We start from the raw sequence: 26,133 nt of genomic DNA, 5'->3' as shown, positions 1-26,133 counted from the left end.
GGCGGGGCGACATAGCTCAGGAGGTAAGAGCGGTTGTCTGCCTGTCGGAGGGTTGCTGGTTCGATCCCCGCTCTGGGCGTGTCGAAGTGTCTGTGAGCAAGACACCTGACCCCTAACTGCTCTGGTGAATGAGAGGCATCAATTGTAAAGCGCTTTGGATAAAAGCGCTATATAAATGCAGTCCATTTATCAAGTTAAACTACGCGGACATTCCCTGCACTTGGAACTGTACTTCCCTCTAGGGTTTTCAACACACTTGTTCCTGGTTTTGGTTATACACTTTGTTGTACGTCGCTCTGGATAAGAGCGTCTGCCAAATGCCTGTAATGTAATGTAATGTCAGTCAGGACAACTCATGTATTTAGATTAAATATTTTAATGAATATGCAAGTACATTTTTTTGGTTTGACACTGAATAGGTCTGCTTCAGGCACTACAGTGCACACACCAGTGTGCACTGCCCTATCTAACAGAGAGCACAATACTTATCCCCTACTAAACAGGAGGAATCCCAGAAACCCCCAAAAAGGATTTAATTTCATCAGGCTATTAATGGCAAATCATTATCTCTTGTGTGGCATGAAACCCCAATCAGGTCAACAAAATTAAATTAAAAATTAAAAATTAAATACCATTTCGGGGAATAAGCAGCAAAACCCAGAACAGAACAGAATCCTACATTTAAAATGGCCGAGCAAGTCATGCAGATTCATGGTAATTTGAGATCTAGGGCCATGTCCGAATCAGCGTACTTGCCCACCATTGAGTACACAAGTACAGCGCATGAGAAAGCCATTGAGTAGGCAACATTTCCTCTAAATATAGTGCACTTAAAATCCCAGGATCATATACTTCTTTCTGGGATTTTGCTGAGCATATTCAAGAACATACTTTTCAAGAGTAAACAAGCATTTAGGTCCCATAAATATGGCACACAGCTTCATTTTAAAAACGAGGCACAGCTTTGCTGACATTTTTTTTTGGCACATGAGCATGGGAACTAATTGAACATGGGAGGGTAAACATTTGGCAGCATGCCCAGACTATATGACAGGCTGCCCAGTAACTATGATACGGCACTAAGCATAAAGAAATGCACCCTAAATAGGTAATGTTTGTAATTTTCCACAAAAGAAAGGACAGTCTGTTAAATTCTTCCAGACATGTCCACACAATAAAGCCCTAAACTTTGGGGATTTTAGATTTTTTCCTTCTTCTATTTCCTGCCATTTACATCATCACATATACTCCAGACCCACAAAGAATATGTTTCCCCATTGGACATTGGTCATAATGTTTCCCCATTTGCTACATCAGCAAATAAACATATATACATAGAATGTACATCAATTCGTTTACGCTTCCCCAGGAATTATATAAGCGTTAGCAACATTAATTATAATAGTTGAAAAAAACAACAACAATTCTAACCACCCAAACATTACTCCGTACTTTATAGTAACCCACGTTCAAATCATATTTTTCTCACCAGACAGAATTTATAATTGCATTCAAATTTTTATGAATATGCAAGTACATTTTTCTGATTTGGCACTGAATAGATCTGCTTCAGGCACTACAATGCACACACCAGCGTGCACAACCCTATCTAACAACAGAAAGCATGATACAGCCGTGGTCGGCTGCAGCAAGTGTTGCCTGACAGAACTTGCTCTGCGCACTCCGCGGGCGTCAGTCATGAGTATGAAAGGTCTCTCTCTCTCTCTCTCTCTCTCACTCTCTCTCTCTAAATAGCTGGTGAAAACCGGAATTGGCGATACGTCTTGTGACCGGCAATTCTGTCCCTCCCAGGGGTGTCACCTGCCATTCAACACATAGGGGGAAACGTTTGGTTCACATGCATAATGTAATATTTTATTTTATAGCTGAATATTTATAACTTGTTTTATACCATTTCATAATGCAACTAAAACCCATATCTCAGCTCTATCTGTGCCATAATGTTCAGCCTGAAGCCCAGATTATTGTCCATGTCCTCTGCAAGTCCAGTCTCTTTCACAGGTCCCTACTGCACCACATCGCTATCTATTCAACTGGGCCCATCTGAATCCCAGATCCAGGTCCCATCTGTGCCACAGGGTCCAGCTGCAACACGGACCTGTGGCCCATCTCTGCCACAAGACCACCATCTGGACCACAGGACTAACAATGTACCTGAACCTTGCTCAGGAACTAGGGTCTCTAGTGTCTGCTGTGCTTTCAGATGGAAAAAGGAGTTTGGCTGTTATACTGACACACCATTCAACTTTCACAGCTATGTATTTTACAGATCTAGGCAGATGGTTTGGTATACCTTAGTTGTTACTTCCCTGCTTCACTTGAAAATCTCTTTATTCTGACTTGTGTGTGGCAGTCAACATAAGTTGGATGATTGTGCATTTGTGATTAAAGAAATGTTGTGATTCTGTTGCAGGGCCTGTAAACACACTGGCACTTTTGTCACATGACTTTTTTTGACACCATATCACGTGGGCAGTTTAAATAGTTCTTTTTTGTTTGTAAAACCACCAGACATCAGATTAAAATAGAATTTCATTATGATCTCTACCAACATGAACAAAGCAATTATCATCCGAAACCTACTCAATTTCTGTCATACACCCTGATATTTTGAGCCTGCTTTTTGGCTTATGCTTCTGTCGTCAGCATAAGGAAGTTTAAAAGACCATTGCAATCACGTATGCCTATTGACTGGCAGTGGAGGGTGTAAGTTGATTTTCATTGGTTGAAAAATGGAACAATCAGGTCTGGGCAGAATTCTCTGTTGTTGTTTTTTTCTTTGGTGATTTGGCCAAAGATTTGTTTCCAGCTGATTGAGAAATCAGTTAAGCGGTTAAAGCAACATTTCTGCCTGTACATGAACAACAACCCTCAAACTGGTTCCATAAACACGACAATGACTTTACTCCAATGGTCCAATCCAATAGAGCAACTTTGGGATGAGGTGGAATGGGAGGTTCGCAGCATGAATAAGTGGCCAAAAAATCTGCAGTGTGTGTGTGTGTGTGTGTGTGTGTGTACATACATCAGTGAACTCCATGATGTTTGAGTATTTTTATTGATTTGGGTTAGTAATCCACAATTTTTGCTTTGTAATCAAACAATTGTGGTTGAAGTACACATTCTCAGCTTTTATTTGGGGGTATTCTGCAACATTTTGATATCAACATGTAGAAGTTACAGCACTTTTTATAAATAGTCCCCCCATTTCAGGGCGCCATAATGTTTGGAACAAATGGTTTCACAGGTGTTGCTGATTGGTCAAGTGTATTCAATTGCTTCCTTAGTGCAGGTAAAAGAGAGCTTTCAGTATCTAGTTTTGATTCTAGCCTTTTGATCCCTTTGGAGTCTGTTATTGGCTTTGTCAACATGAGCACCAGAATTGTACCAATATAAGCCAAGGAAGCCATTATAGTGCTGAGAAATAAGAAAAAAACAGTCAGGAACATTGGCCAAACCTTAGGCTAAACAAAGCCAACAGTTTCAAACATCATTAAGAAGGAAGAAAGCCCTGGTAAGGTCAGAAATCACAAGATGCTTCAGTACACTTCAGAATTCATTCTGCAGCCGCTATCAGTATCTGTGGCAGCCATACATGCCCAACCCATGACACTCCAGATATATATATATATATATATATGTATAACAATATATCAAATATATTTTAATATCAACCTTTTCACCCGCCATAGGGTAGATTTAAGATAACATCAATGCCATATGGGTAAAAACATAGGGAAGTATTCCTTGGGGAGGAAAAATAATTACACGACAGTTTATGCATTTGGAAATTTATGAAATAATAAAATGAAAGAATGAATGGGTTCACTGTGAACTTTGGCAGCGTCTGCAAACTGGTCTTTGTCTATGACATGCATGCCTTTGACATGCAGTGCAATTAAGAGGGTGGAGTTTGGTAGATGTGCCCCAGTGTGCTACAGCTGCAGTTCATTCTGAAAGCTTGCCCCCCCCCCACCCCCCAGCCTCCCAACCACTCCCAGGAACATTTCCGAAGCACACCATTATTCTTCAGAACCTGGCCTGCGGCTGTTTTTGTAGGTATAAAAGAGGCTCAGTTACCTACTTGCTTGTCTGTCGTGATATTCTGCAGCACTGGTCCTACAGTCTGTGATTGCAGCTTTGGACGTGAAGGTAAATATGCAAGGTTGCTTGTTGCTTTATGTAAAACAGCTTCTTTCTCCATTTTTTTCCGCTAACAGGTCAATCTTCTTATTGTGCTCAAGGGGCTTCATGCAAATTGAGCTTTTTAATCTTAAGATTACATCAGAAAGATAAAACCTCTAGATATAATGTGCATTATTTTACATGGCTTTTGTCAGTAGCTCTGTTTCTGTGACAATGGTGTCGTGGTTTTCATATATGTTATATGTTCAGTTTTATTGGTGTGACATTTATATACATTATGCAAGTCTTTGCAAAAATGAACCGTTATGAAAGTGATTTATGCTTATAAAAAATATTTATAACTTGTTACAGAACAGATGTTGCCAGTCAAAGGTTAAATCTCACAGAAAACACTGAAGACCACCAATTTACATAAATGACATGGTCTGTGCTCACTAGCAACTATGTTGTTGGTATGCTTTATTAAAAGTGTGACTGCAGGATAGTTTTTCAAGGTGTATGCTTTAATTTGTGCCTTATTGAAGACAGGCCCTCCCCCCTCGCATTCTTTTCCAATGTGGTCATTAAATATGATTATATATAGCATTTCTTCCACATAAGCAGTTTAACCAGTTACACAGCAATGTACCTGGCTGGGAAAAAATAGAACATGTTGTGTCGTGAAGGGCTTTCCTCCTGCAGGATGAGCAGGGTACATTGAGAGAACAAGTTTCACCAAAGTAAGCAGGCAGCCAAAACTTTACTCAGATTTTAGAAAAATATGGCCACGGTTTAGAGTTTTAATTCCAGCTGTGTGAGTATTATCATTGTGTACCTGGTTACATAGTTCCCGGGGCAAACATACACAGATCCCTAAAGATTGACAGGCAGGTTTTGTGTACAACATAGGCAATGAGCCAGAAAGAGGATCAAGTTGAAAAGACTATTCTGATATTTGATTACCCAAATCACATGTTGTTCACCCTACAACATTTTCCCATGAAGCATTTTACAATTGAGTGTAGGCGAGACTCTTTAGACAGATTATGTAACAACTTACAGGTGTGTCTCCCCTGTCTGACTGTGCAGCCGAACACTACAAACATTAGTCAGCAGCCATGCTGTACTGCACCATTCTTACTTCAAATTACTAAAGCTAAACTGGGTAGCAATTTTAATTTATTATTATGATTATTTAAAAATACCCACAAAAACTGGCTGTCTATATCTGGCTGTACAATTAACCCCAACGTTTGGCTGGCTATGCAATCAATCCATTACATTTTGGACCTGCTTCGATCAGCTAAAAGTTTACCAACTTCACGTTGTAGTTCATAGTAGTCTTGTGTTCACTTTTTTACTCCATCTTAAATACTCATAACTCTTAAATACACTTTAATCAAATGTACATTATAGATGGCTATCATTAAATAATACATTTTTAAAAATGTATTTTTCACAGATTTAAGGTGGAAGAATGCCTCCCCCCGGAGTATGCTTAAACATCGTGAAGGAACGATACAAGAAGGATGGGCGGGGCACCCCTGATAACCCGGACAAATTCCTGGACCAGGATTTTGCGTATCTGCGTGAGTACTGCCTCATCCGGGGCATGAGGTATATTGATGACATGTTCCCACCGGACAGGGCATCCATTGGTCCAGGACTTCTGTCTCCTGAGGAAATGGCAAAAGTGGATTGGGTGAGACCCACGGTACGTGAGCAATTAATGTACTCTTTGTCTTGGTTGAAAATGTCAGAGGTGATCGTAGACACAGATTCACTATAGTAACCAGATGGTCAGCTCCTGTCATTTTTATTCATTTACTCCAGCAGGCTCCTAATTGGTAATAGCAGACATAAATGATTATAATTATGTTAAATACACTCCAAGTATAAACTCATATACATGGTTCACCTTACAGAAATCCATGCCGAATCCTTGTCTATTTGTTGATGGTGTTTCAAGATTTGACTTTGCCCAAGGAGCAGTAGGTAAGATGTTTTGCAGCTATTTTTGCTGTTTCCACAATTAATTAACTTGTTTGGCTGTTTTAATGAAAATTATTGATATAAAATGCAAAAGTGAGATTTGATTGTCATTGCTGGTTGTACAAATTAGATGAAAATTTCCAGTGCCTCGTGCAGAATTTTTCCTGTAAATTCCTGTAAATAATTGAATGAATCAATCTGTCATTTACAGAATTTCTGATTGTTTGCGTCAGTAATATTCTCTTTTTTCTTTAGGTAATTGCTGGTTCTTGGCCTCAATTGGTGCACTGACATTTCAGCAGCATATACTGAAACAAGTGTTGCCCGTTGACCAGGACTTTCAGAAAGACTATGCCGGGATATTCCATTTCAGAGTAAAATAGCTATTTAAACGTGTTCACACTTGCTCATGCGCACATGTGCACACACATACAGACAAACACACAGACACACAAGCACACTCATGTATAGTACACCCACATACATACACACAGGTGCAAACTTGCATAGACACAATTTTACACATGCACAAACAGAAACACATTTATATTGTGCACATTCAATGCAAGATTACTGATTTCAACGTCCAACTCCCTGTCCTCAACTGCAGTAATGAATTGACTGAGTTTCAGGAACTGGATAGTCTTGGATCTGGATCAGTCAAGGAGAATGTGTTGGACAACTTATGCTTTAAAAGACGAATGCATCTTCCCGAGGAAACATTCGAACACACTGATTTTCAACAGATAAAAGCCCTTGCAGAAAGACAATCTAGTTGCTGCTTATGAGAGTGGGAGGACTGATGTGGCCCAGGTTTGAGGTCTTTTCAGAAATTCTGCTTGCACCACCACCTTGTTGAGACAGGCAAGGAGGTTTAAGACACAAAGCTAGTGTACATCCAAGATGTTGCACTGTATCAGGAATCTTCACAATTGTTTCCTTTTTGAATAGGTGGGAGGGATGATTTAGCATTTCAATAAACTTTTATGCAGAAAACTACATTTTATTTCAAAAATGTTCTCCAGTTTACACATTTTCATGTTTTGCAGTTCTGGAGGTTTGGAAAGTGGGTCGACGTCGTGATTGACGACAAGCTGCCGACACTGAATGGGAATTATATTTTTGTTCACTCGAAAACCCCGAATGAATTCTGGCCTGCGCTGCTGGAGAAGGCCTATGCCAAGTATGTCAGCCTGTGATCTCTGGGTTTCTCTAATGCCTGAACTATCGACATGTGTTCAACACACTATAAACATCCTATATACCAACATACCACCTAGCACAAAGCTGTGTCACGCTGGGCATTGAGGGACAAAGGTTCTGTGCCCTTTTTAGTGAGAAAACACTGAATGGTGTGGGTTCTGCGCCTCGTTTAGTGATCAGACACTGGAGGGCATCTGTTCTGTACCCCTTGGTGGAGAATCCTGAAGGCTGTATATCTTGTGGTTCACAGGGTATGCGGTTCTTATGCTGACATGAATTCTGGGGATGTGTCGGAGGCTCTTATGGACTTCACTGGCGGGATCCACATGACCTTCCAGCTGAGCGATGCTCCACCAAGCCTTTGGGATCTCATGTTTCGTGCTGCCGAATCCAAGTCTTTAATGGGCTGTGGCACACCACAAGGGGTGAGTGCATGCCAGCCTAAACTGGCAGATCAGACCATAAACCACAGGCCCTGTATGAAACTTTCATTGTGGTCTTATCTACGAGTGGACTGGTGTTAATGCATACAGATTATTAGTTAACATTGAGCTATGGAAACCACTGAAATCAAAAGCCCTCATGCACTCCAGTTGTTGAAGAATGTATTTTCCCACCCCATCATCTGAAAATGATGTGAAAAATATAATGCCTGTGTCTTTTTCAGGATACATCAGCCAACACAGTGCTACCAAACGGACTAGTTCAGGGCCATGCCTACACAATAACAGGAGTGACAGAGGTGTGTACACCTTACACCCCACGAGATGTGAACTGTAGAAGGTAGACATTACGGTGATGTCGATGGCATATCGCTGAGGGAAACGTTGTTTCTCAGTGTTACATTTTGATTGTGCAAGAGAAATACTGTGTCTCATTGTTTTTAAATGTTGGAAAATTAAGATCATATTGAACCTTAATTTAAATGTAATTTTAATTGAAAACCATAAAAAAACAGGCATACAATATGCTTCCATCTTTCTTGGGTGATCTCATTTTGGTCTAGGAGAAAGTAATGATCTGAAAATAATGTTTTGTGTCCTCTGGGATTCTTTTGTACAGAATGAGTAATTGATGGTCCTTTCTGACATAGTGTGAGAAGCTTGCCCAAAGATACCGTTGCTTAGATGTTGGTGTCTTTAATGATAGACTGTACCAAGATAGGAAAGAAAGCTTTCTTGTGTTTTTCTGTTTTTCTTAAATCTAATTTTAAAAATCCCATTAACATCTTAGTGGATCAATCTCTCACCCTACAAACAGAAAATAAAATGGATTAATGATTGTGCAGAGTTTGAGCCAAAACCAATGCTATTATTATGCGGCGGTTTAAAGTTTCAGCTAAGCCATATGTGACTGGCATGTAATCCCAAGTAATTTCGATGCTGGCACAGGTGACGAGCCAGGGCAGACCTGTTAAACTGGTCCGTCTGTGGAACCCATGGGGCCAAGGAGAGTGGAATGGAGACTGGAGTGATAAGTAAGTCCCCTGACCTCTTACCCTGAGACACTACCTGTATATTTCTCACCAGCTACAGCATAGCACTCCACTGAAAGTGTGACGCACAGCTTGGCAGTAAGGTGAGGTGTAAGGAACTTAGCCTGTAACCCAGAGGTAGAAGGTTCAAATCTCAAATGACACACCCTTGAGCAAGGTGCTTGACTTGACTTTCTTCATTTGAAACATCTGACTATAAAAACTATAAATGGGTATTACATTATGTTTTTCACTGTAATAGGGTGTTTATGAGTGAATAAAAAAGATAATATTTAATATGCATTACTGTTGTTATTGTTATTATACATGCGCATTTCTTGGACCAAAAGTCCCTCAGTCCCACTAAATTTTGAGCTGTGCTAACATTTCCAGTATATGTTGTTTTATACACATTGAAACAGGGAAGTATAATTCTTATCTGTTCTGTCTTGCTTTTTGCCTTGCTTTTTTCTCTCTGAACATATGAATGTATTGTGCAAGAATGTACGAAACAAGCCCCAAGGCACCCTTAAAGTAATATTCAAATTTGGTATCCCTGGATCAGGTTCAGTCATGACACACGAAATCTCTAGCAGCCTTTAATCATGCCTTTCAATTTACATGTCATACATGGTGGAGCATGCCTGTAATGTTTTTGAATATAGCTGCTAGTCAGAACACTGGCATGCTATGGCTTGGCCAATGTACACATAGGTAAATGCTGAAGGTACTTCAGAACTGTCTTACTTTTTCATAGAGTTTGTTGATCCACTCTCATTTGTGGAGTGATTCACTGATGAGTGATTTCTTTATTGAGTGATTGACATGGTGTTTTTTTTTTTTTTTTAAACCTGTCAGGTCCCCTTGTTGGCAGACTGTGAGTTTGGAGGAGAGAACAAACTGCTTGCAAGTAGATGACGATGGAGAATTCTGGTAAGAAACATCATGCCAGAACACTGGATTAAAATTAATTTTGTGGGGCAGTGACCACAATATTCATCAATAACACATGGACCCTAAAACACACGTGTGCGCTGGCACACATGCTCCATAGGCCTGATCCACTTGCACACAAGGTTGCACACATGCACACGCGCACACACACACACACACAGAAACAGATAGAGGAAAGGAAAGAAAGGGAGAAAGATGAGAGGAGAAAATAGTAGGCCTTTACGTACATGCCATTGCTACTGAGGAACTGGTTAATAATGTTGTGGTTTCAACTCTATTTTACATTATATTTATATTTATTATATGTATATTTATGCCATTGAATATGCATGTTTTCTGGTTGGTTGCTTCATTCTCTGTAACTATGCCAACTTTGTAACTATGCCAGCATTTTTTATAACTTGTGCAACTAGCTCCCTGTCCTGGGGCTGGTTGGCACAAGTGCACAACATGACTTAATTAGTTAGTTAATTATTTTAGAAAACATATGTGAAAATTAAAGTATATTTATTTATAGCTGAGACCTTAAAGGGAATCCCGCCTGTTAAGACTTGTAGGGCTTAATGGCATTTAATGTTGTAAATGCCTTTAACTATGGAAATATGTTGTGAAAACCACACAAAAGATTTGTTATTTAAAAAAACCCAAGCCTTTAATAGAAATTTTGACCAACTGAGATTGCCATTATTTTACACGTGCAATGCACTTTAGGTAGATGACATAAAATGGCTGCACTGGAGGTTAACTCAGTTGTTTTTTCCAACAGTTGCAGTTATTAATAGTGAAAAATATCAATACAATGCCACAGAATTTGTGTGATGTGATACATGGGATATCTGTGAATTGGGTGGATTCAACAGCTAAACATAATGTTAGTGTATCACCACGTATTATCATTAGGGGTTATGCATTTAAAGGAGGCATTATCACCGGCTTAAGCCCATACGACGCGGATCAATAATAACATTACGTCAATTAAATTAATAGGGATGATGTACACCTCTCAGTTTCACCAAAAATAATAGTTTGATCCATATGGTCAAGTGGCTGTTGCTAGAAAGCGGAGCTCTTTACAACAGACAACTTTTCCATCTCTGTTGGCATAGACAAGCAGTTGCTGCACAGACACCATTTCTTATGCCCTCCTCTCACCTTCTCTGGCCTCCAATCTTCATCGTTTTGCTTTATTTGATGAGTAATGTCCCGCTCTGGCTCGAATCGAAAAGGCTGAACGAAGACATTTTAAATGCCGCTCAATGGACAAGAGCAATGGACCGAGACCCGTGCAACCATTTGATGTCACTACCCAGAGTGCATTGCGACTGTAATAACAATGGCGACCAACAAGTCAAAAGATTTAAGATTTTTTTAAAATAACTAAAATCTTTCATCTTTTTACGACATAATTATATAATTAAAGGCATTTACACCATATTAAGGCCTACATGTCTTAAGAGACGGGGTTCCTTTTAACTTTTCATTTGCTACGGGTTCAAATATTCTAATATGAATTATGCCAGAGAAATATGGCAAAGAGAGAATGGTGTGCCAACCAACCCCTAATATGTTGTTTTCTAAAGCCTGAATGAAACGTTGTATAATTATAAATATTATGGAGCGCACTGGATATACACAGTATACACTCAGTGGTTGCTTTACTAGATACACCTGCTCAGTAACACAAGTAGCCTGTTATTCTAAACAGTATTTAAATATGCAGACATGGTAAAGAGGTTTAGTTTTTGAACAAAACTTTAGAATGGGCAAGATCTAAATGACTTTGACCAAGGTATGATTGTTTGTGCCAGACATGGTGAATCCATTATCTCAGGAAACAGCTGCCCTCCTGGGATTTTCAGGCACTGCAATCTCTAAAGTTTACAGAGAATGGTGCGATGAACAAGAAACATCCAGTGAGTGGCAGTTCATTGGGTAAAAACACCTTGTTAATGAGAGTGGTCAGAGGAGAACGGGCAGACTCATTCAACCTGACAGAAAGGCCACAAATGCTTAAATAACAGCATTTACAGTGGCGGTGTGTATAATGGCATCTCAGAACAACAGAAGACCACACTGGGTTACACTCCTGTCAGCTAAGAACAAGAAGACAAGGCTACTGTGGACACGAGATCACCTAAACTGGAAGATTGAAGAAAACTTTGCCTGGTCTGATGAATCTCAATTTCTGCATGAATCCATGGATCCATCCTGCCTTGTGTAAATGGTGGAGACTGGAGCTGGTGTATTGGTGTGGGGAATGTTTCTTGGCACATATTAGGCCCCTTAACACCAATTGAATGTCACGGCATGCCAAAGCATTGCTGCTGCCCATGTGCATCCCTTTAACCTATAATAACCTGTTTACCCTTTTTCAAATGCATACCTTTAGCAGGATAATGCACCACATCACAAATCATGCATCATCTCAAGCTGGTTCCACAAACATGACAGTAACTTCACTTTAATTCAATGGCCTGGACAGTCCTCAGATTTCAACACAATAGAGCACCTTTGGGATGAGGTGGAACAGAAGGTTTGCAGAATGCATGTGAGGCCAAAAAATCTGTGGGAACTGAATGATGCTATTGGACCAGCATGGACCATTATCCCTAAGTATTGTTTCACAGCACCTTTAATCCATGCTATAAATAATTCAGGCTGTTCTGGATGAAAATTGGTCCTATCTGCTCTTAGATAAGTGTAGCTAATAAAGTAACATGTGTCTTGTAAACCAAAGAATCACACATATTGCAATGCATTGGTGTTATTTACATTCTTGTAAAGAACTCATGATTCATGGCCCTTTCCCTGTTTTGTGTTTGAGGATGACCATGGAGGACTGGTGCCGGCATTACGTAAGTGTGGATATCTGCTGCCTGTGTCCTGACTTCCTGGACGACTCTCATTCCTGCCACTGGGCGTCATCCTTCCACCAAGGCCGCTGGGTAGCAGGGACCACTGCAGGCGGTTGCATGAACCACAAAGGTGCCCAAAATCACCTTTTGTTTAACCTGTAATTTCCAATCAGTCTGACCACTACTGTAGTTGTTCTGTACTATAGTTTGTAACAAATAGAACCTGAAGAACATATCAGCAGAGAACTGTTGGTATTATGTTTTGATGACCTACTCATAAAGAAATTCCATATTTAGTGGTCTCTTAGTGGTTGCTACAACTAGCAACTGCCACTATTCTGTTGCTAAATTAATGTGTATTTTCTGCAGCTCAGTTACTGCTGTTTATCTTCTGCAGCTTTGTAAACTAATGAAACTGCTGCTTGGACATTATTGGGTGGATTTTCAAAATGTATTTGTGTGTGTGTGTGCGTGTGTGTGTGTGTGTGTGTGTGTGTGAGTGCATGTGTTAGGGTAGGCAGAAGATTAATCGTGAAAGAGGTGGTGAGCTGTCAAACCGATGGCAGATCAGGGGGGAGAGCGTGCAAATGAGTGTGTGTGTGCGTGTGTGTGAGAAAGAGAGGGGCTAAAGGCTGAAGAAGTTGTCTCATGCTCCACAGATACTTTCTGGATCAATCCTCAGTATCGGATTAAGCTGAAACAGTTGGACCAGGACTGTGAAAGTCTCCAAGGACCCAACAACGTGCTGGTGTCTCTTATGCAGAAACCTGACAAGAGAAACCGTCGCCTGGTGTCCAGCCTACACATCGGTTTCTCCATTTTTGAGGTGGGTCATTTTTACCATTTCATTTTATTCAAACATCCTGAATGCCACACATGTAGACATTTGGTTACATTACATTACGTTTATTTGGCATACGCCTTTTTCCAAAGCGACATACTGTACAATAAGTGCATACTGAAGGTCATTGGAACAACTACAAAACACAGGTCCGATAAGGTACAATACTCATTACGTAACAATTATCCATAGCAATGAACACATTATGTCCAGTTCACACAGTAAGCAGGCTAGGTCAGAAAATTATGGTAAGGAGGCATGACAATGAGCTACAACATCAAGATAACAATACAAGTGCATAAGTGCTGGATGGAGATATAAGTGTAGCATGGAAATGCTAGAGGAACAAGATAGAAGTGATAAGAGCAATCCTAGATTGGGAGTGCCCTGCAGAGTAGTGATAGTTAGTCCAGGGACAGTCTGAGGAGATGCCTTTTCAGACCAACAGCGGAAAATAGGCATGACTGAGTGGTTCGTAGAGGAATGGGGGTTTTGCTCCATCACTGGGGAGCAAGGGTGAAGAAGCTCCATGGTCGGGATGAGAACCATTCACCCGAATGGCAGGGAGTGCAAGTTGCCCTGCTGCTGCAGAGTGGAGTGGTCGAGCTGGTGTGTATACCTGTCCATACCTGACATACTTGTCCAGATTGATTATAATCACTCGTGAGCTTAATTGTGAATTTCACCCCTCGCCATTGGTTAGTAAATCCCAGGCATGTCTATGCAGTCCTTCACTGCCCACAGTACTCACGCAATTTATTAATAAATCCAATATGCAGATATAGATACGCAGACCATGAAGGGCCATTTTTGATCTTGCGTTTTTTGTTGGTGGCGCAGTGGGTAGCACTGTCACCTCACAGCAAGAAAGTCCTGGGTTTGAACCCCGGCCAGGTTCTTTCTATTTTGAGTTGCATGTTCTCCCTGTGTCTGTGTGGGTTTCCCCCCAGAGTCCAGAAACATGCAGGTTAGGCTAACTGGAGTTGAAACTAAACACAGCTATGACTGTGTGAGTGAATGGTGTGTGCCCTGTGATGGACTGGCGATCCGTCCAGGGTGTATTCCTGCCCCTCACCCAGGGCATTCTGGGATAGGCTCCAGCCCCCCTCCACCCCCCTGGGTTAGATAATGTATGGATGTGTTCTTATTAACTATGCAGTAATAAGTTCCTTCTGTTTGTACATTTTACAGGTACCACCACAAGTAAGTAATCTTTTTATCTGATAGAATATTGTTTTTTTTTGTTTTTTTTTGTGAGTCATTAATTTCAAGTTATTTACAGTAACCTCTTGTACAGTTACTGCATATGACATTGGCTGCTTCTGGTCCTTTATTTCAGTTTCACGGACAAAAAGGCAAATTCCCTGCTTCTTTCTTTGAAATCAATAAGCCAGTTGCACAGACCAAAAATTACCTGAATGCCCGTGAGGTGATGGAGTTCTTCCGCCTCAGACCCGGAGAGTACATCATCGTCCCATCAACGTTCAGACCCAACGAAACTGCCTCTTTCATCTTAGCCATCCTCTCCAAGAATGAGACGCACATTCAGTAAGACTTTCTTTCCAACTCCCTCAAAAGGGTAAACGGTTCATTTCTGACTCCCTCATGGAAAAAGGCTAATTGTTGCACCTTAGTCCATCAGTGACTGCAGCTGCATTGTAATTGTACCTGTTGTAATAATTCAGTTTTTTTTATTTATTTTTTTTATTTTATTTCATTTCAGCGAAAACACCGCCCATCATGGTGTTGAGATTCATAAGGTTTGTACATTAGAGTGTCTACAGCTTACGCACCATGCACCATTTCAGCAGTTCTGGCTCAAAGTCTATCACCAAAGTATTGTTACGCGCTTTGCTTGAGATAAAGCATGGAAGAGCACTCTTGAATGCACAGTAACACATTACAAACTAAAGCATGACTGATAAATACTATTGTGGACACCTTTTTACATTTTTTATCAAATCAATATTCAGTATTTATTAACAATATCTTGTGTTTTGTCTTGTCTTGTCAGCCAATTGGCCATAGGGAAAATGGTGAGATAAAAGATAATAAATTGTTCCGCCAATACTCCGATCAGGTAGGAATTTATTTGTCTCTAACTGTTTGCAAGACTATTTGCAAGAAAATGGTTGCCTTATTCTCAATTATATTGTTTAATAATTACCAGCGAAAAATTATGATAATGTATTGCTAACTATTGTCTTTGATTGTTTTCTTTTGTGGTAATGGATTGATAATTTATCATAATCCTTTGTTGTCATTGCCTGGGACAGTATGAGGAGGTTAATGCTGAGCAACTGCAGAAACTACTGAATGACAACATCGTCAATGGTAAGATCTGGGTGTGTGAGTACAGAAACGCGATACATAAATCTCTCGCTCATTCCCTCTCTCTCCTATATATATATACCGAAATTGAAATTTTAATCAGTAATCATGGATTCTTGTTTTAAATCCCATTGTGATGGGTTCTTGAGTAGCTGAGTATATCAGAAATAATGGTATGCATTGAAGTGAAATGTATCCATGCTTGTTATTCCCAAGTTCTTGTTAAGTGGGAGAGCTTGTTGAAATCGAAGATGAAAAAAGACAGCAATGATGGATGAATGTGTGTGCAATTTTTTTGCAATACTTTTGTTTTTCTCACATCATTAAATTCAAATCAAAATATGGATGGCCTTTTAAAATCTATCAACAAGCATTATAAAAGTACTAAACAAACATATAAGGTCAATGTTTATGGTGAGGTGATGATGTGAAAGTGCCTTCTAAATTAACCAATGTTTAAAATTAACCATGATTGTTCTGCACACTTGATCCAGCTGTATTTACTCATTTGATGCAGGAAGTCCCTGTTTTATGTTTTTAATATATTTATTTGTGGCATGAAGTCTGTCTGCTGTGTTGTTAATTATGTATTCACTACTGTTCCAAGGACTCAACTCTGTGTCTGGGGGCTTTACCCTGGATGCCTGCAGGGGGCTTGTGGCATTGATGGATGTATCCTTTCTCAGTCAGTTTCCACGAAAGCACTGGTTTTTGATGCAGTAACTTGACCGAGAGTCGTGGACTGCGTCCTGTGTGACTGTGTTTCGTAGTCCTTAGCACAATGCTTAACTGGCTGCAGCAGCCCCTGCTGGTGGAAATGGGTCCATCCATGTTCACTGCACTTTAGTGACTTCTCTGGTTGAAAGCCTGCAGTTTGCTGTGTGAATTAAATAGTCCTCCCTGCAATGACTGCACTGCTCAGAATCCAGTAGAATCCAGATAAAAAAGAAGCTGGGGTTGGCAGCGAGGGCTTCAGAAAAATTGACCGAGAATGACTTCTAACTGTGATTTTTAGACTGGGCAGAAAAAAAATAAATATACAAAAGCTTATTTCCCTAATCTTCAACAGCTGTCAATTACAGGAACATTAAATGGCCAAGAATTTACCCGTATGTGGAAGCGAGTCATTAATTACAAGGTATGGCAATTAACAATTTGTTAAACTTATCTTTTTTTCCCTTAGAACTAGAGAACATTTGTCAACTCATTAACTTTTTTTGGAATATTTGCAGGAAATTTTCTTCCAGACAGATACTGACAGAACAGGAACTCTGTCTTTGCTCGAGCTAAGGAATGCGGTGGAAGCCACAGGTAACATTTCCTGATTTGAGAATGGCGGGGTTCCAAGTGACATTTTTGATTAAAAAAAAGAGTCATATAAAAATAAGCGCCGCATTTATCATCCTTTATGTGAGAGGAGTTAAAAATGAAAACAGTTTAAAATCTGGGAGTAATTCCAGTTTTTCGGAATTTCTACAGCAGTTGATAAAACCAATGAACTTACAAGAACTTTCTCAATATCTCAGAAGAAATAAAAATGGCAGATAGGACCCTTCAATTTTTAGGCCTTGATTTTGTGCAACGATCAAGAGTACAGCAGTGTTTAAAGTAGTTATTAAACAGCACAGTGATTAATATAGTGATCAGTCAAACAGCACAGTGTCTAATGTAGTTATCAATCAAACATGACAGTGTTTAATGTAGCGATCAGGCATGCTGAATAGTGATTAGTATAGTGACCAACCAAACAGGACCGATTCTTGTAGTGGTCAGTCTAACAGCACAGCGTTTAACATAGTGATCAAACAGCAGTGTTTAATATAATGAGCATACTCACTGCTCAGTGTTTAATATAGTGATCAAGAAAATATCACCATTAAACATGGTGATCAAGAACACGCTGTTCTTCAATAGTGATCAAACACACAGCACAGTAAATTAGTGATAAAAAACCAGCATCAGTGTTTCATATAGTGATCTAGCCGAGAGTGCAGTATTCAATGTCTGTGAGGTCACAATGAGTGTGCGCCGATGTTTTGATGGGACTTGTAGTTCTGAAAAATAAAAGTTTGGGCTGTGTTTCTGCCCTCAGGTATCAAGCTAAGTGATGACATACTGAACCTCCTGGCCCTGCGGTATGGCGGATCCTCTGGTGACCTCTCCCTGGAGAACTTCATCTGCCTCATCCTGCGTCTGGATTGCATGGCCAGTGAGTCTCAGCCGTGGGCAACGCTGGCCACGCCCACAGTGATCCCACCGAGAGCCAGTCATGCATGGAGCAACCCAATCCCTAACCCAAAACAGCCTTTTCCCACTATTAAATACATAAATAAACAGCACAGAACCACTCACACAAATGGTTGTCAAATTGATTTTAAGCTGATATCATTTTTGATTTGGAGAAAATAAACATGTTTATTTAGCAATGGGATTGTATTGGGGGAAACTGTGGTGTTGGTCTTAAAAAATACTTTTCAAAAATTCATTGAATGTTCAAAATAAGATAATGATGTTTATTTTATCGACATTTGTGTTGCGAGTAAAACTGGTTACTATTGCACAACCGCGCTTATAAATTGCACTTTAGAAAAGGCTTGTATCCAAACCAGTAATAAAGTCATGTTTTATTTGCAGAAATATTCAAGAAGTTGTCTGATGGCCAGGGAATGTATCTTCGGGAGTCAGAGGTAATTCCCATTCACTTTCTGTGATTTAGGTTTTATGTGCATCTGCAGTAAAATGAGGAAGCTCATTCAGTTAGTTATTTCATTTACTCTCTGCTGCTTCCTTGTGACAAGATTTGCACATGACATTCAGTTTGTTGCAGACTGGCCACTCCCTATGCCTTTTTCCTGCTTAATGTCCATATTTATTTTTATTTTATTTATTATTTATTTGACACGGGTGATACACATTGATCAACACCACTATTCTGTGATGTAAATGAGACAGATTTAGCCAAATGGCTCACTTCTATTTGTTGTTCCTGGGCAGGCTTATGTTAGTACATTCATAACAACACTGACCAGACAGGAAGCCATAATACAATATTAAAAACACATAAGCAAGCATAACCAACACAGAAGGAGTCACATGAAAAGAAAAAATAGAACACATAAGGCAAGCATATATGACACAAAACAGGCACATATAGAGGGTATTAAAGCATTACAAACATTAAAGCAGCACAAATCTATGTGTCACATGTTGACATAAAATGTTACACACAATGTTACACAACACATATGCAGTTTTGTATTGACTTAACAGATGTAAATTGACAGCATGTATAGATTAGTTTTGCCACTGTTGATTGTCCAATGGCCAAATATTTAAATTTCTGGTGAATGTGCCGATGTTTGTCAGGTGTCTCAGGTCAGCTGATCAGGTCAAGGTGTTATAAATATGTGATGTTCCAAACAAGATGGCTGATTGGTTAAAAGCACTTTTCTTTAATCATTACGCAATCGCCTCTTGTAGAGGCCCTAGTGAACCTACGTTTGGTTTTATTCACAAACTGTGTGTGTGTGTGTGTGTGTGTGTGTGTGTGTGTGTATGCATTGAAAGAAGTTGGGTGGACCCTCTTAACTGTCAGTGTAATATTTCTGTTGCTCTTGTTTCAGTGGATGTACCTCAGCATGTACTCATGAGCCTGGAGTTGCAGCCTAGTCCCAGATTCCAGCTGAGATTAAGAACAAACCAGAGTATTAATCATCACATGACAATGGCTATGAGTCCAACAAGGTCAATTAACAAACCACATCTTGCTAGCAATGTGTAAGAAGGTTGCAGAAAATGTATTTTGGAGCGCTACAAACTATCACTTTTATTTGGGTACAAAACCAACTTCAAAGTGCCTCCATGTGTTTTCAACCTGTTTTTATTTTCTTTTTTTTTCTTTTTTTTTGCCATTAAAGTTGTATCTTTTCATTTGAGCTTTTCCCACATAATAATGGCTTACAGAGCATGGTCCTTCACTATTTTTGTAATTCAGTCATGTCATGTTTTTTTTTTTTTTTTTTTTTTTTTTTTAAATTCAGTTGCCTTACTGAATATTTACACAATTTCTTTAAAATTGTCAATGCTCTCAACTACTATAAGTTACTACAAATATGGAGGTCTAACTTTTTATAAGCAGCAAACTTCATTTTTTTATGTATATGCAGCTTGTTTCCATTATGCAAGTAAACCAAGAGGAATCATCAAAAGTTAATAAACTCAATCTAATACAGATAGCAGGTACAGTGATACCAATGATAGTCAAAATTGACCATATTAAAATTGAATGACATTCCTTCCAAATGGTGTGTATATCCTATGAATTACAAAATAGTTTAATCGGTTTGTACAGGTCCCTGTCTGATGACAACCCATTACAGGGATCATGGAGCATTCATGGAGTTGCATGGACAGCAAAGGCTGTCTTATGGTAGATCATATCTTGCATATCTACTTGTTTTTGGTGGATGGGGTTAAACATGTTATTCAGTTTTTTATATCCATTGAACTTTTTATAGTCAAATTGTATTTTATATTCATATTCATTTATATTCAGACCTGCGAGTCAAAAGTTTAAGAATTTTACTTGATGTTACTTAAAGGTAAGATGAAAAAGATTAAAGGTATTGGTTGGTATAAAACCACGAAACTAGAAGACAGAAGTTTCTGTATGTGTTCATGACCCACTCTTACAATGAGGGGCATTGTGTGTTCTTTAAGCAGTTTACATCACTGCCAAAAAAGCAATAGCCTACATTGGACCTACCACAGTAAAACAGTTTTTTTCTGTTGAACCAGGATTGCCATTGTAAATGCCAATGAGAATAGAGGGCTGACATGGATGATGTTTTTTTTTTTTTTTTTTGAGAAGTGGGTTTTGAGGTTTAAGGATGAGCTGACGGCATGAAGAAATTGTGTGGTCTGCAATAAAGGATTGTTGGTGAAAGGGAGCCCGAATCTTCAGTGAGTTACAGTTCGAATGAGGCAATGTTTCATTCACACAGCAGTTGTGCAAATGACACCAGTCACTATGACAGTGCCTCTGTAATTCTCTGTAAGTCCAAAGTTTTGTAACCATTTTATATTCTGGATTATTTTCCCTTTATATTGGTTATTGGGGTTAAATCATTAAAATGTAGAACTAGTCTGTTTCCTGTGTTTTGTATCATAGCTATGTTTTACAGTGTGCAATGCTGTATCACCCAGCATCCCAGTTCCCTTACACCACTGCACCACTGCACATCCCTGTATGTCTTCATCACCCTGTGCCAGAAGCAGACGGTTAGGATTTGGACCATTTTCCCTCTGCCACATACGAATCTGCCTATGTCTAATTATAATTTAACTTTAAATGTTGCATATTATTTAACTGATAGCCTATATTTGAATAAAATATTATTTTGGGCGGGTCAGAAACGCTCTGTAAACATACGGTAGGCCTAAGCCAACATTGACAGATACGATCTGTAAATATGAATAGTCAAGATATGTGCACAGGCTACAGGGCGCAATGACAAAATTCCGAAAATACAGGGACCCGATTTAAAACGGTATGAGAAACCTTGGTGAAAAAAAAGTCTGTGTTGAGCATGAAGAGCTGCGGGCATCCGGTATTGTTCAACCAGAAGTCTGTAATTGACACATTGTTGTAGTGCAGTCTTAGTAACAGTACTAGTTTACTTCAGTTGCTTGTATGGATGTTCCGCCCTCCTCTCGCTTCCAACGTTGCCAGATACCTTCGCTCGATCCCCTCTAACCCCCGTGCAGAATTTTGAAGTTACAAATATGTTTTCACTACCACTCTGGCACCCATGCTCATGCTCGTATCACATTACAATCATCGAGGTAGGCCAATGATTCGTTCTCTTATGTTCCGCAAACTCCAGTTGGCTGAAATGTCCACGTCAGCAGTCAGGAACTAACCTCCTCCTTCGCATCACAAGCAACATAACTTTTAATACACCCCTCCTACTTTCAGGAAGTTAAGTGACACACGACACTTTGTCAGGTAAGACAGTTCACGTCGTTTCTGGCAATTAATTAGAAAGATAAATCGCTACAGAAGTTTAAACCTACTAACGTTACCTTTATTTTTGGATACTTATTTTACAGGTGGCTTTCCGATGGGTATTTATGGAGTTGAACTCTCGCTGCAACAACCTAACAGCTACTTCCTGAGTTTGGACGTCCTGGTGTAGGAAAATGAAATGCGATTATTAATGATTGAGTAACTTTAGAAAATCACGGAAACCTCCTTAACTGGAACGCTTTTATTTGGATTACTCGCAAAGATAATTTACTATTGTTATTATTTTTACATCTACGCACATATTAGATAGTTAATTTGAACGCAACTAAAATGGTTGGTTTGTAGGCTAATCTTGATGAATCGATTTGCTGATTAGGTAGCAAGGGTAAAGTCCTTTTGGGGAAAATGCGATTTAAAATACACAAGAGGAATGCGCTTGGCGTTTCGCTTATCGCATTCCTCGCACTCACATTAGTATACTTAATACGCAAGAACAATTCCAATTTAGATAAAGTCATCGTGAATAAAGACGGTGTGGCTTTACCACATGCAAGTACGCAGATCGCGACCAAAAGTAAGTTTCAGTACGACACCGTGTTTAACATGAAGAGGTCGGTGTACGATGGCAACTACCGACAGTTCATTCAGAACGCAGACCAGTTCACAGCGGACTTTCAATTGGTTTTAGTGGTACAGGTCCACAACAGACCCGCCTACCTGAAATTGCTACTGGATTCTCTGTCCAAGGCACCGGACGTCCACGAATTCCTTTTGATTTTTAGCCACGATTATTTTTCGGAGGAAATTGATAGTATGATACAAGGGATACGGTTCTGCAGGGTGTTGCAAATTTACTTCCCCTACAGCACACAGCTGTATCCTAACGAGTTTCCCGGGCAGGACCCGCGGGACTGCCCTAGAGACATTTCCAAGGAAGAGGCCATAAAAAAGGGGTGCCTGAACGCCGAGTGCCCTGATTCATATGGCCATTACAGAGAGGCATCCTTCACGCAGACTAAGCACCACTGGTGGTGGAAGCTACACTTTGTTTGGGAGCGAGTTCGAATTCTGGAGGGATACAGCAGCTATGTTGTTTTCATGGAGGAGGACAACTACATTCTACCAGATTTCTACCACTGTCTGAGAGAAATGGCTGAGCTGAAAAAGCGCGAGTGTCCTGACTGTGACATCCTAGTCCTGGGTAACCACGATACATCGGTGCGCTTTGAGGAGCTCGGCAATAAGATGGAAACGACTGGGTGGCTGTCCACAAAGCACAACATTGGAATGAGCTTCACCAAGGAGGTCTACTACAAGCTCATGGGGTGCAGTAGCGAGTTCTGCTCTTACGACGACTATAACTGGGACTGGACCCTCCAGCACCTGTCCGGTACGTGCATCTCCACGCCGCTGAAGGTCCTGGCGTCGCGCGCATCTCGAGTGCTGCACACCGGGAATTGCGGACTGCACCAGAATGGCGCCTGCCGGCCTGAAACGGCGATGCAGCACGTGGAGGAGATGCTGCGGGCGGCGAAACCTTCCCTCTTCCCCCAGCGGCTGGTTCTGAGCCGCCAGGAAGCGGCGGAGCACAAGGCGCATGTTAAAAATGGCGGCTGGGGGGACACCCGTGACCATACACTTTGCAAAAACTACGGCAAAGTCCTGTGAATCTCCTGTCTTCGGAGGACACGTATTGTTTTCTATATCAGGGTTTTCTGAGATCTTGATCCTGGCATCTGGTTAGCTGCCAAAGGGTTCTGACATTCCGGAATTGACTAGAACACCTTACCAGGTAACTGGATTACCTCGATTAATAAAACTGGTCTCTCACAGTTCTTCATACTGCAGTGATGTTTGATCTGTCATCACTTTTTAAATGAAACAGAATAAGACGTGGACTGGTTATTGTTTACAGGTTCGACCATGGGACTTCCAACATGTAATATGAAGGGCCTGCAATTGTGGCACATTTAATACAGACCTTTTCTAGCTTTAAAATACTTTCTTGTAGCACACTCATGCTATTGATCACCAAAGAAATGTCTTGGCTTGCTATTTCTTCGATTCTCAACTTTGCACAAGTTTTATATGCATTATGTGTGTCTGTGAATTAGGCAGTAATGCTTCTGATTGTAAATCTGATTTTAGTTGCTGCTGAGCCTGTGGGGTGGTCTGAATTTTAAGACTTTGGCATATGAAAACATGTCAAAGGTACTGATGTCATTAAATGAACAACCAGATCGTAATGGTTTAAAAAAAATCCACATTCTGACCAGACCTGTTGAGTTAATGCATTCCTGTTCAAGTTGAACTGAAACTGTAGAGTTGCTTTATGACAATCAACCTCAGTTCTGGTCCTGGAGATAATTGGGGTCTGCTGATTCTTTCTTCTTAAATTTCACAACCAGTTCTAACTCAAGAATCCAGATGTGTTAAGCCTGTAATCAACTGCATACCTGATCAGTTGCATGCATGAACCAGTGAAAAACCAGCACAACCTGTGGCTTTCCGTGACCCAGACTGATGACCACATCTTTATGGGTTCCCAGACTTGCTCGCCTTTTGCGTGAAACATGTTTTTGGCATGACTGTTGCAGAAGGACCTCTGCCAAGTCATGTACAGATTAGCTGGCTAAATTGGGTCAGGCAGTGCTTAAAAGACCCAAGACTGACTGGTTATTTAAAATCATGCTTCATACATTTTTGTACTTTTGCTTTAATAGTGCATATGAGCGTCTCTATTTAACGGACAGTAGTCCTCATACTAAATAAGGTGCGGGTGTTTTTTTTTTTTTTTAAGCCATTGCAAATGGATAAATGTATAATTAAAAAGAGGACTTATTAGACTGGGGCTATACTGTATGAGATGGTGTGAATGCTTGCGTTATAGTTTGACTTACAAAGTTCCAGTCTGCATAGTAAGTAGTAAGACAGTTGAATGATACCTTGGTGCTGGTATAAAACACTGTTGGGATTCACAAAATGAACCAAAAAGAATCTGTTGTTAAATGAAGTAGGCCATCACGGTTTATAATTAATTCCTTTATTGCTGCGTACACCCACAGCAAACAAAAATGTGAAGTAATTAATTTGCAAGTTAAATTGCATTTGCGTGTGATTATTTCATTCGCCGTAAGCTGTGCTCTTGGTCTGGTCACCCAAGTATGTTGTTCTGTGCTCTCAAGCCCTTAATCCAGGACAGAGCTGGTTCATTTTATTTGTTTTTAATTCACATTTATTTGTGTGTGAGATGGAGCTAAAAATGCACAATTTCCCCCGGTATTTAATTCTATGAGATCATAGGAAAAGCCAAAGAGAAGTTCACATAAGGCGCTTTCTCCTCCCGGACCGTGCCAAAGTCATTCTGTTTACACCGACCATTCTCACATCTCTTTGACCTTTCAGCTTTTTTTTTTTTTTTTACAGAAACATAATGCTCTTCCATTTAAAATATGAGCACTGGGTTTCACTTTAATTGAAGTTGTCTTTTGTTGTGTATGTGTGGGACAAACAACTGACTGTGTCATGTAATAGGAAATGTAGTCAGAGTTTTTAAGGGTCTTCTAACAGGAGCACATGTACCTTATACGAGAACACACAGATGTTATAAAAGTGTTCCAAAGTCAAGACATGGAAGAACTTTGGAAGAGCATTGCTTGTTTTGATAAAAAAAAACCCCAAAAAAACATAACAGTTGTGTTGTATAGCAATCTGCATATACCTGCATATTGCCATGTCATAATATGTTTTGTCTAGTGATTTTTAGCCATGGAAATTCTGATTTCAACAATGGGGAAAAGACAATAAAATGGACTGTGGAAATATAAATGCAGTTACTTAATGAAACACCTCTTACTTTATCGGATTAAATTGAAACCAAGGAAATATTTTAGAAATATTGCATCACATTACTGCAAAATGAATTTAGATTAAGTTCAAATGCTGTGTTAATTTTTTATATTTCTTAAGTACACTGATTTACTTTTTCACTTAAGTTTCATAAGTTCTTAACTTAATAAATTGTTTTCACAGAAGGAGTGCAGCTCACAGTTTTTCGTACAATATAGTGAAACTATATGTAATACGTTTGCTGTTCTCACCCTTCTCTTGGAGGAAAATGTACTCCGAAATGGAAACTCATTAAGAAGACAATGAGCCGTTTTCTTTGCAAGCAGCAATGGGTGATGCAAGGGGAGTAATCACAAGCTAAAGTCTCATCAAACTGAACATTTGAAAAAAGGTGACCATTTTGACTTGGGTCAAATACATTTTTAAAAATAGTTTACTTTAAATCTTTAGATCAGAGTTT

General features: G+C 39.8%; 2 protein-coding genes across 2 annotated transcripts; both read left to right on the top strand.

Annotated features, from left to right (window-relative positions):
- Positions 1-4,010: 4,010 nt before the first annotated feature.
- LOC118221077 (calpain-14-like) lies at positions 4,011-20,940 on the top strand. The gene is made up of 22 exons (XM_035405757.1): positions 4,011-4,173; positions 5,609-5,860; positions 6,072-6,141; positions 6,394-6,512; positions 7,188-7,321; positions 7,592-7,766; positions 8,009-8,083; positions 8,733-8,818; positions 9,674-9,748; positions 12,594-12,754; positions 13,284-13,450; positions 14,657-14,668; positions 14,805-15,013; positions 15,189-15,225; positions 15,480-15,545; positions 15,742-15,799; positions 16,404-16,468; positions 16,866-16,934; positions 17,029-17,107; positions 17,889-18,005; positions 18,431-18,483; positions 19,420-20,940. Exons 2-22 carry the CDS (start codon positions 5,624-5,626, stop codon positions 19,444-19,446), a joined length of 2,091 nt encoding a protein of 696 aa, XP_035261648.1. The 5' UTR covers positions 4,011-4,173; positions 5,609-5,623; the 3' UTR covers positions 19,447-20,940.
- Positions 20,941-21,696: 756 nt separating this feature from the next.
- LOC118210179 (alpha-1,6-mannosyl-glycoprotein 2-beta-N-acetylglucosaminyltransferase) lies at positions 21,697-25,652 on the top strand. Its single transcript, XM_035386140.1, has 2 exons — positions 21,697-21,803; positions 21,908-25,652. The coding sequence occupies exon 2, from the start codon at positions 22,230-22,232 to the stop codon at positions 23,490-23,492; it is 1,263 nt and encodes a 420-aa protein (XP_035242031.1). The 5' UTR covers positions 21,697-21,803; positions 21,908-22,229; the 3' UTR covers positions 23,493-25,652.
- The last annotated feature ends 481 nt before the right edge of the window (positions 25,653-26,133 follow it).

The sequence above is a fragment of the Anguilla anguilla genome, chromosome 1 (assembly GCF_013347855.1).
Source record: "Anguilla anguilla isolate fAngAng1 chromosome 1, fAngAng1.pri, whole genome shotgun sequence".
Lineage (NCBI taxonomy): Eukaryota > Metazoa > Chordata > Actinopteri > Anguilliformes > Anguillidae > Anguilla > Anguilla anguilla.
Note: the sequence above shows the minus strand (reverse complement) of the source record. Positions and strands in the feature narration are given on the sequence as shown.

Coding starts and splice junctions, on each gene's coding strand:
- LOC118210179 (XM_035386140.1), top strand. CDS start 22,230: ATGCGATTTAAAATACACAAGAGGAATGCGCTTGGCGTTTCGCTTATC.
- LOC118221077 (XM_035405757.1), top strand. CDS start 5,624: ATGCCTCCCCCCGGAGTATGCTTAAACATCGTGAAGGAACGATACAAG. Junction 8,084..8,732: donor CAATAACAGGAGTGACAGAG/GTGTGTACACCT, acceptor ATGCTGGCACAG/GTGACGAGCCAGGGCAGACC. Junction 8,819..9,673: donor AATGGAGACTGGAGTGATAA/GTAAGTCCCCTG, acceptor TAAACCTGTCAG/GTCCCCTTGTTGGCAGACTG.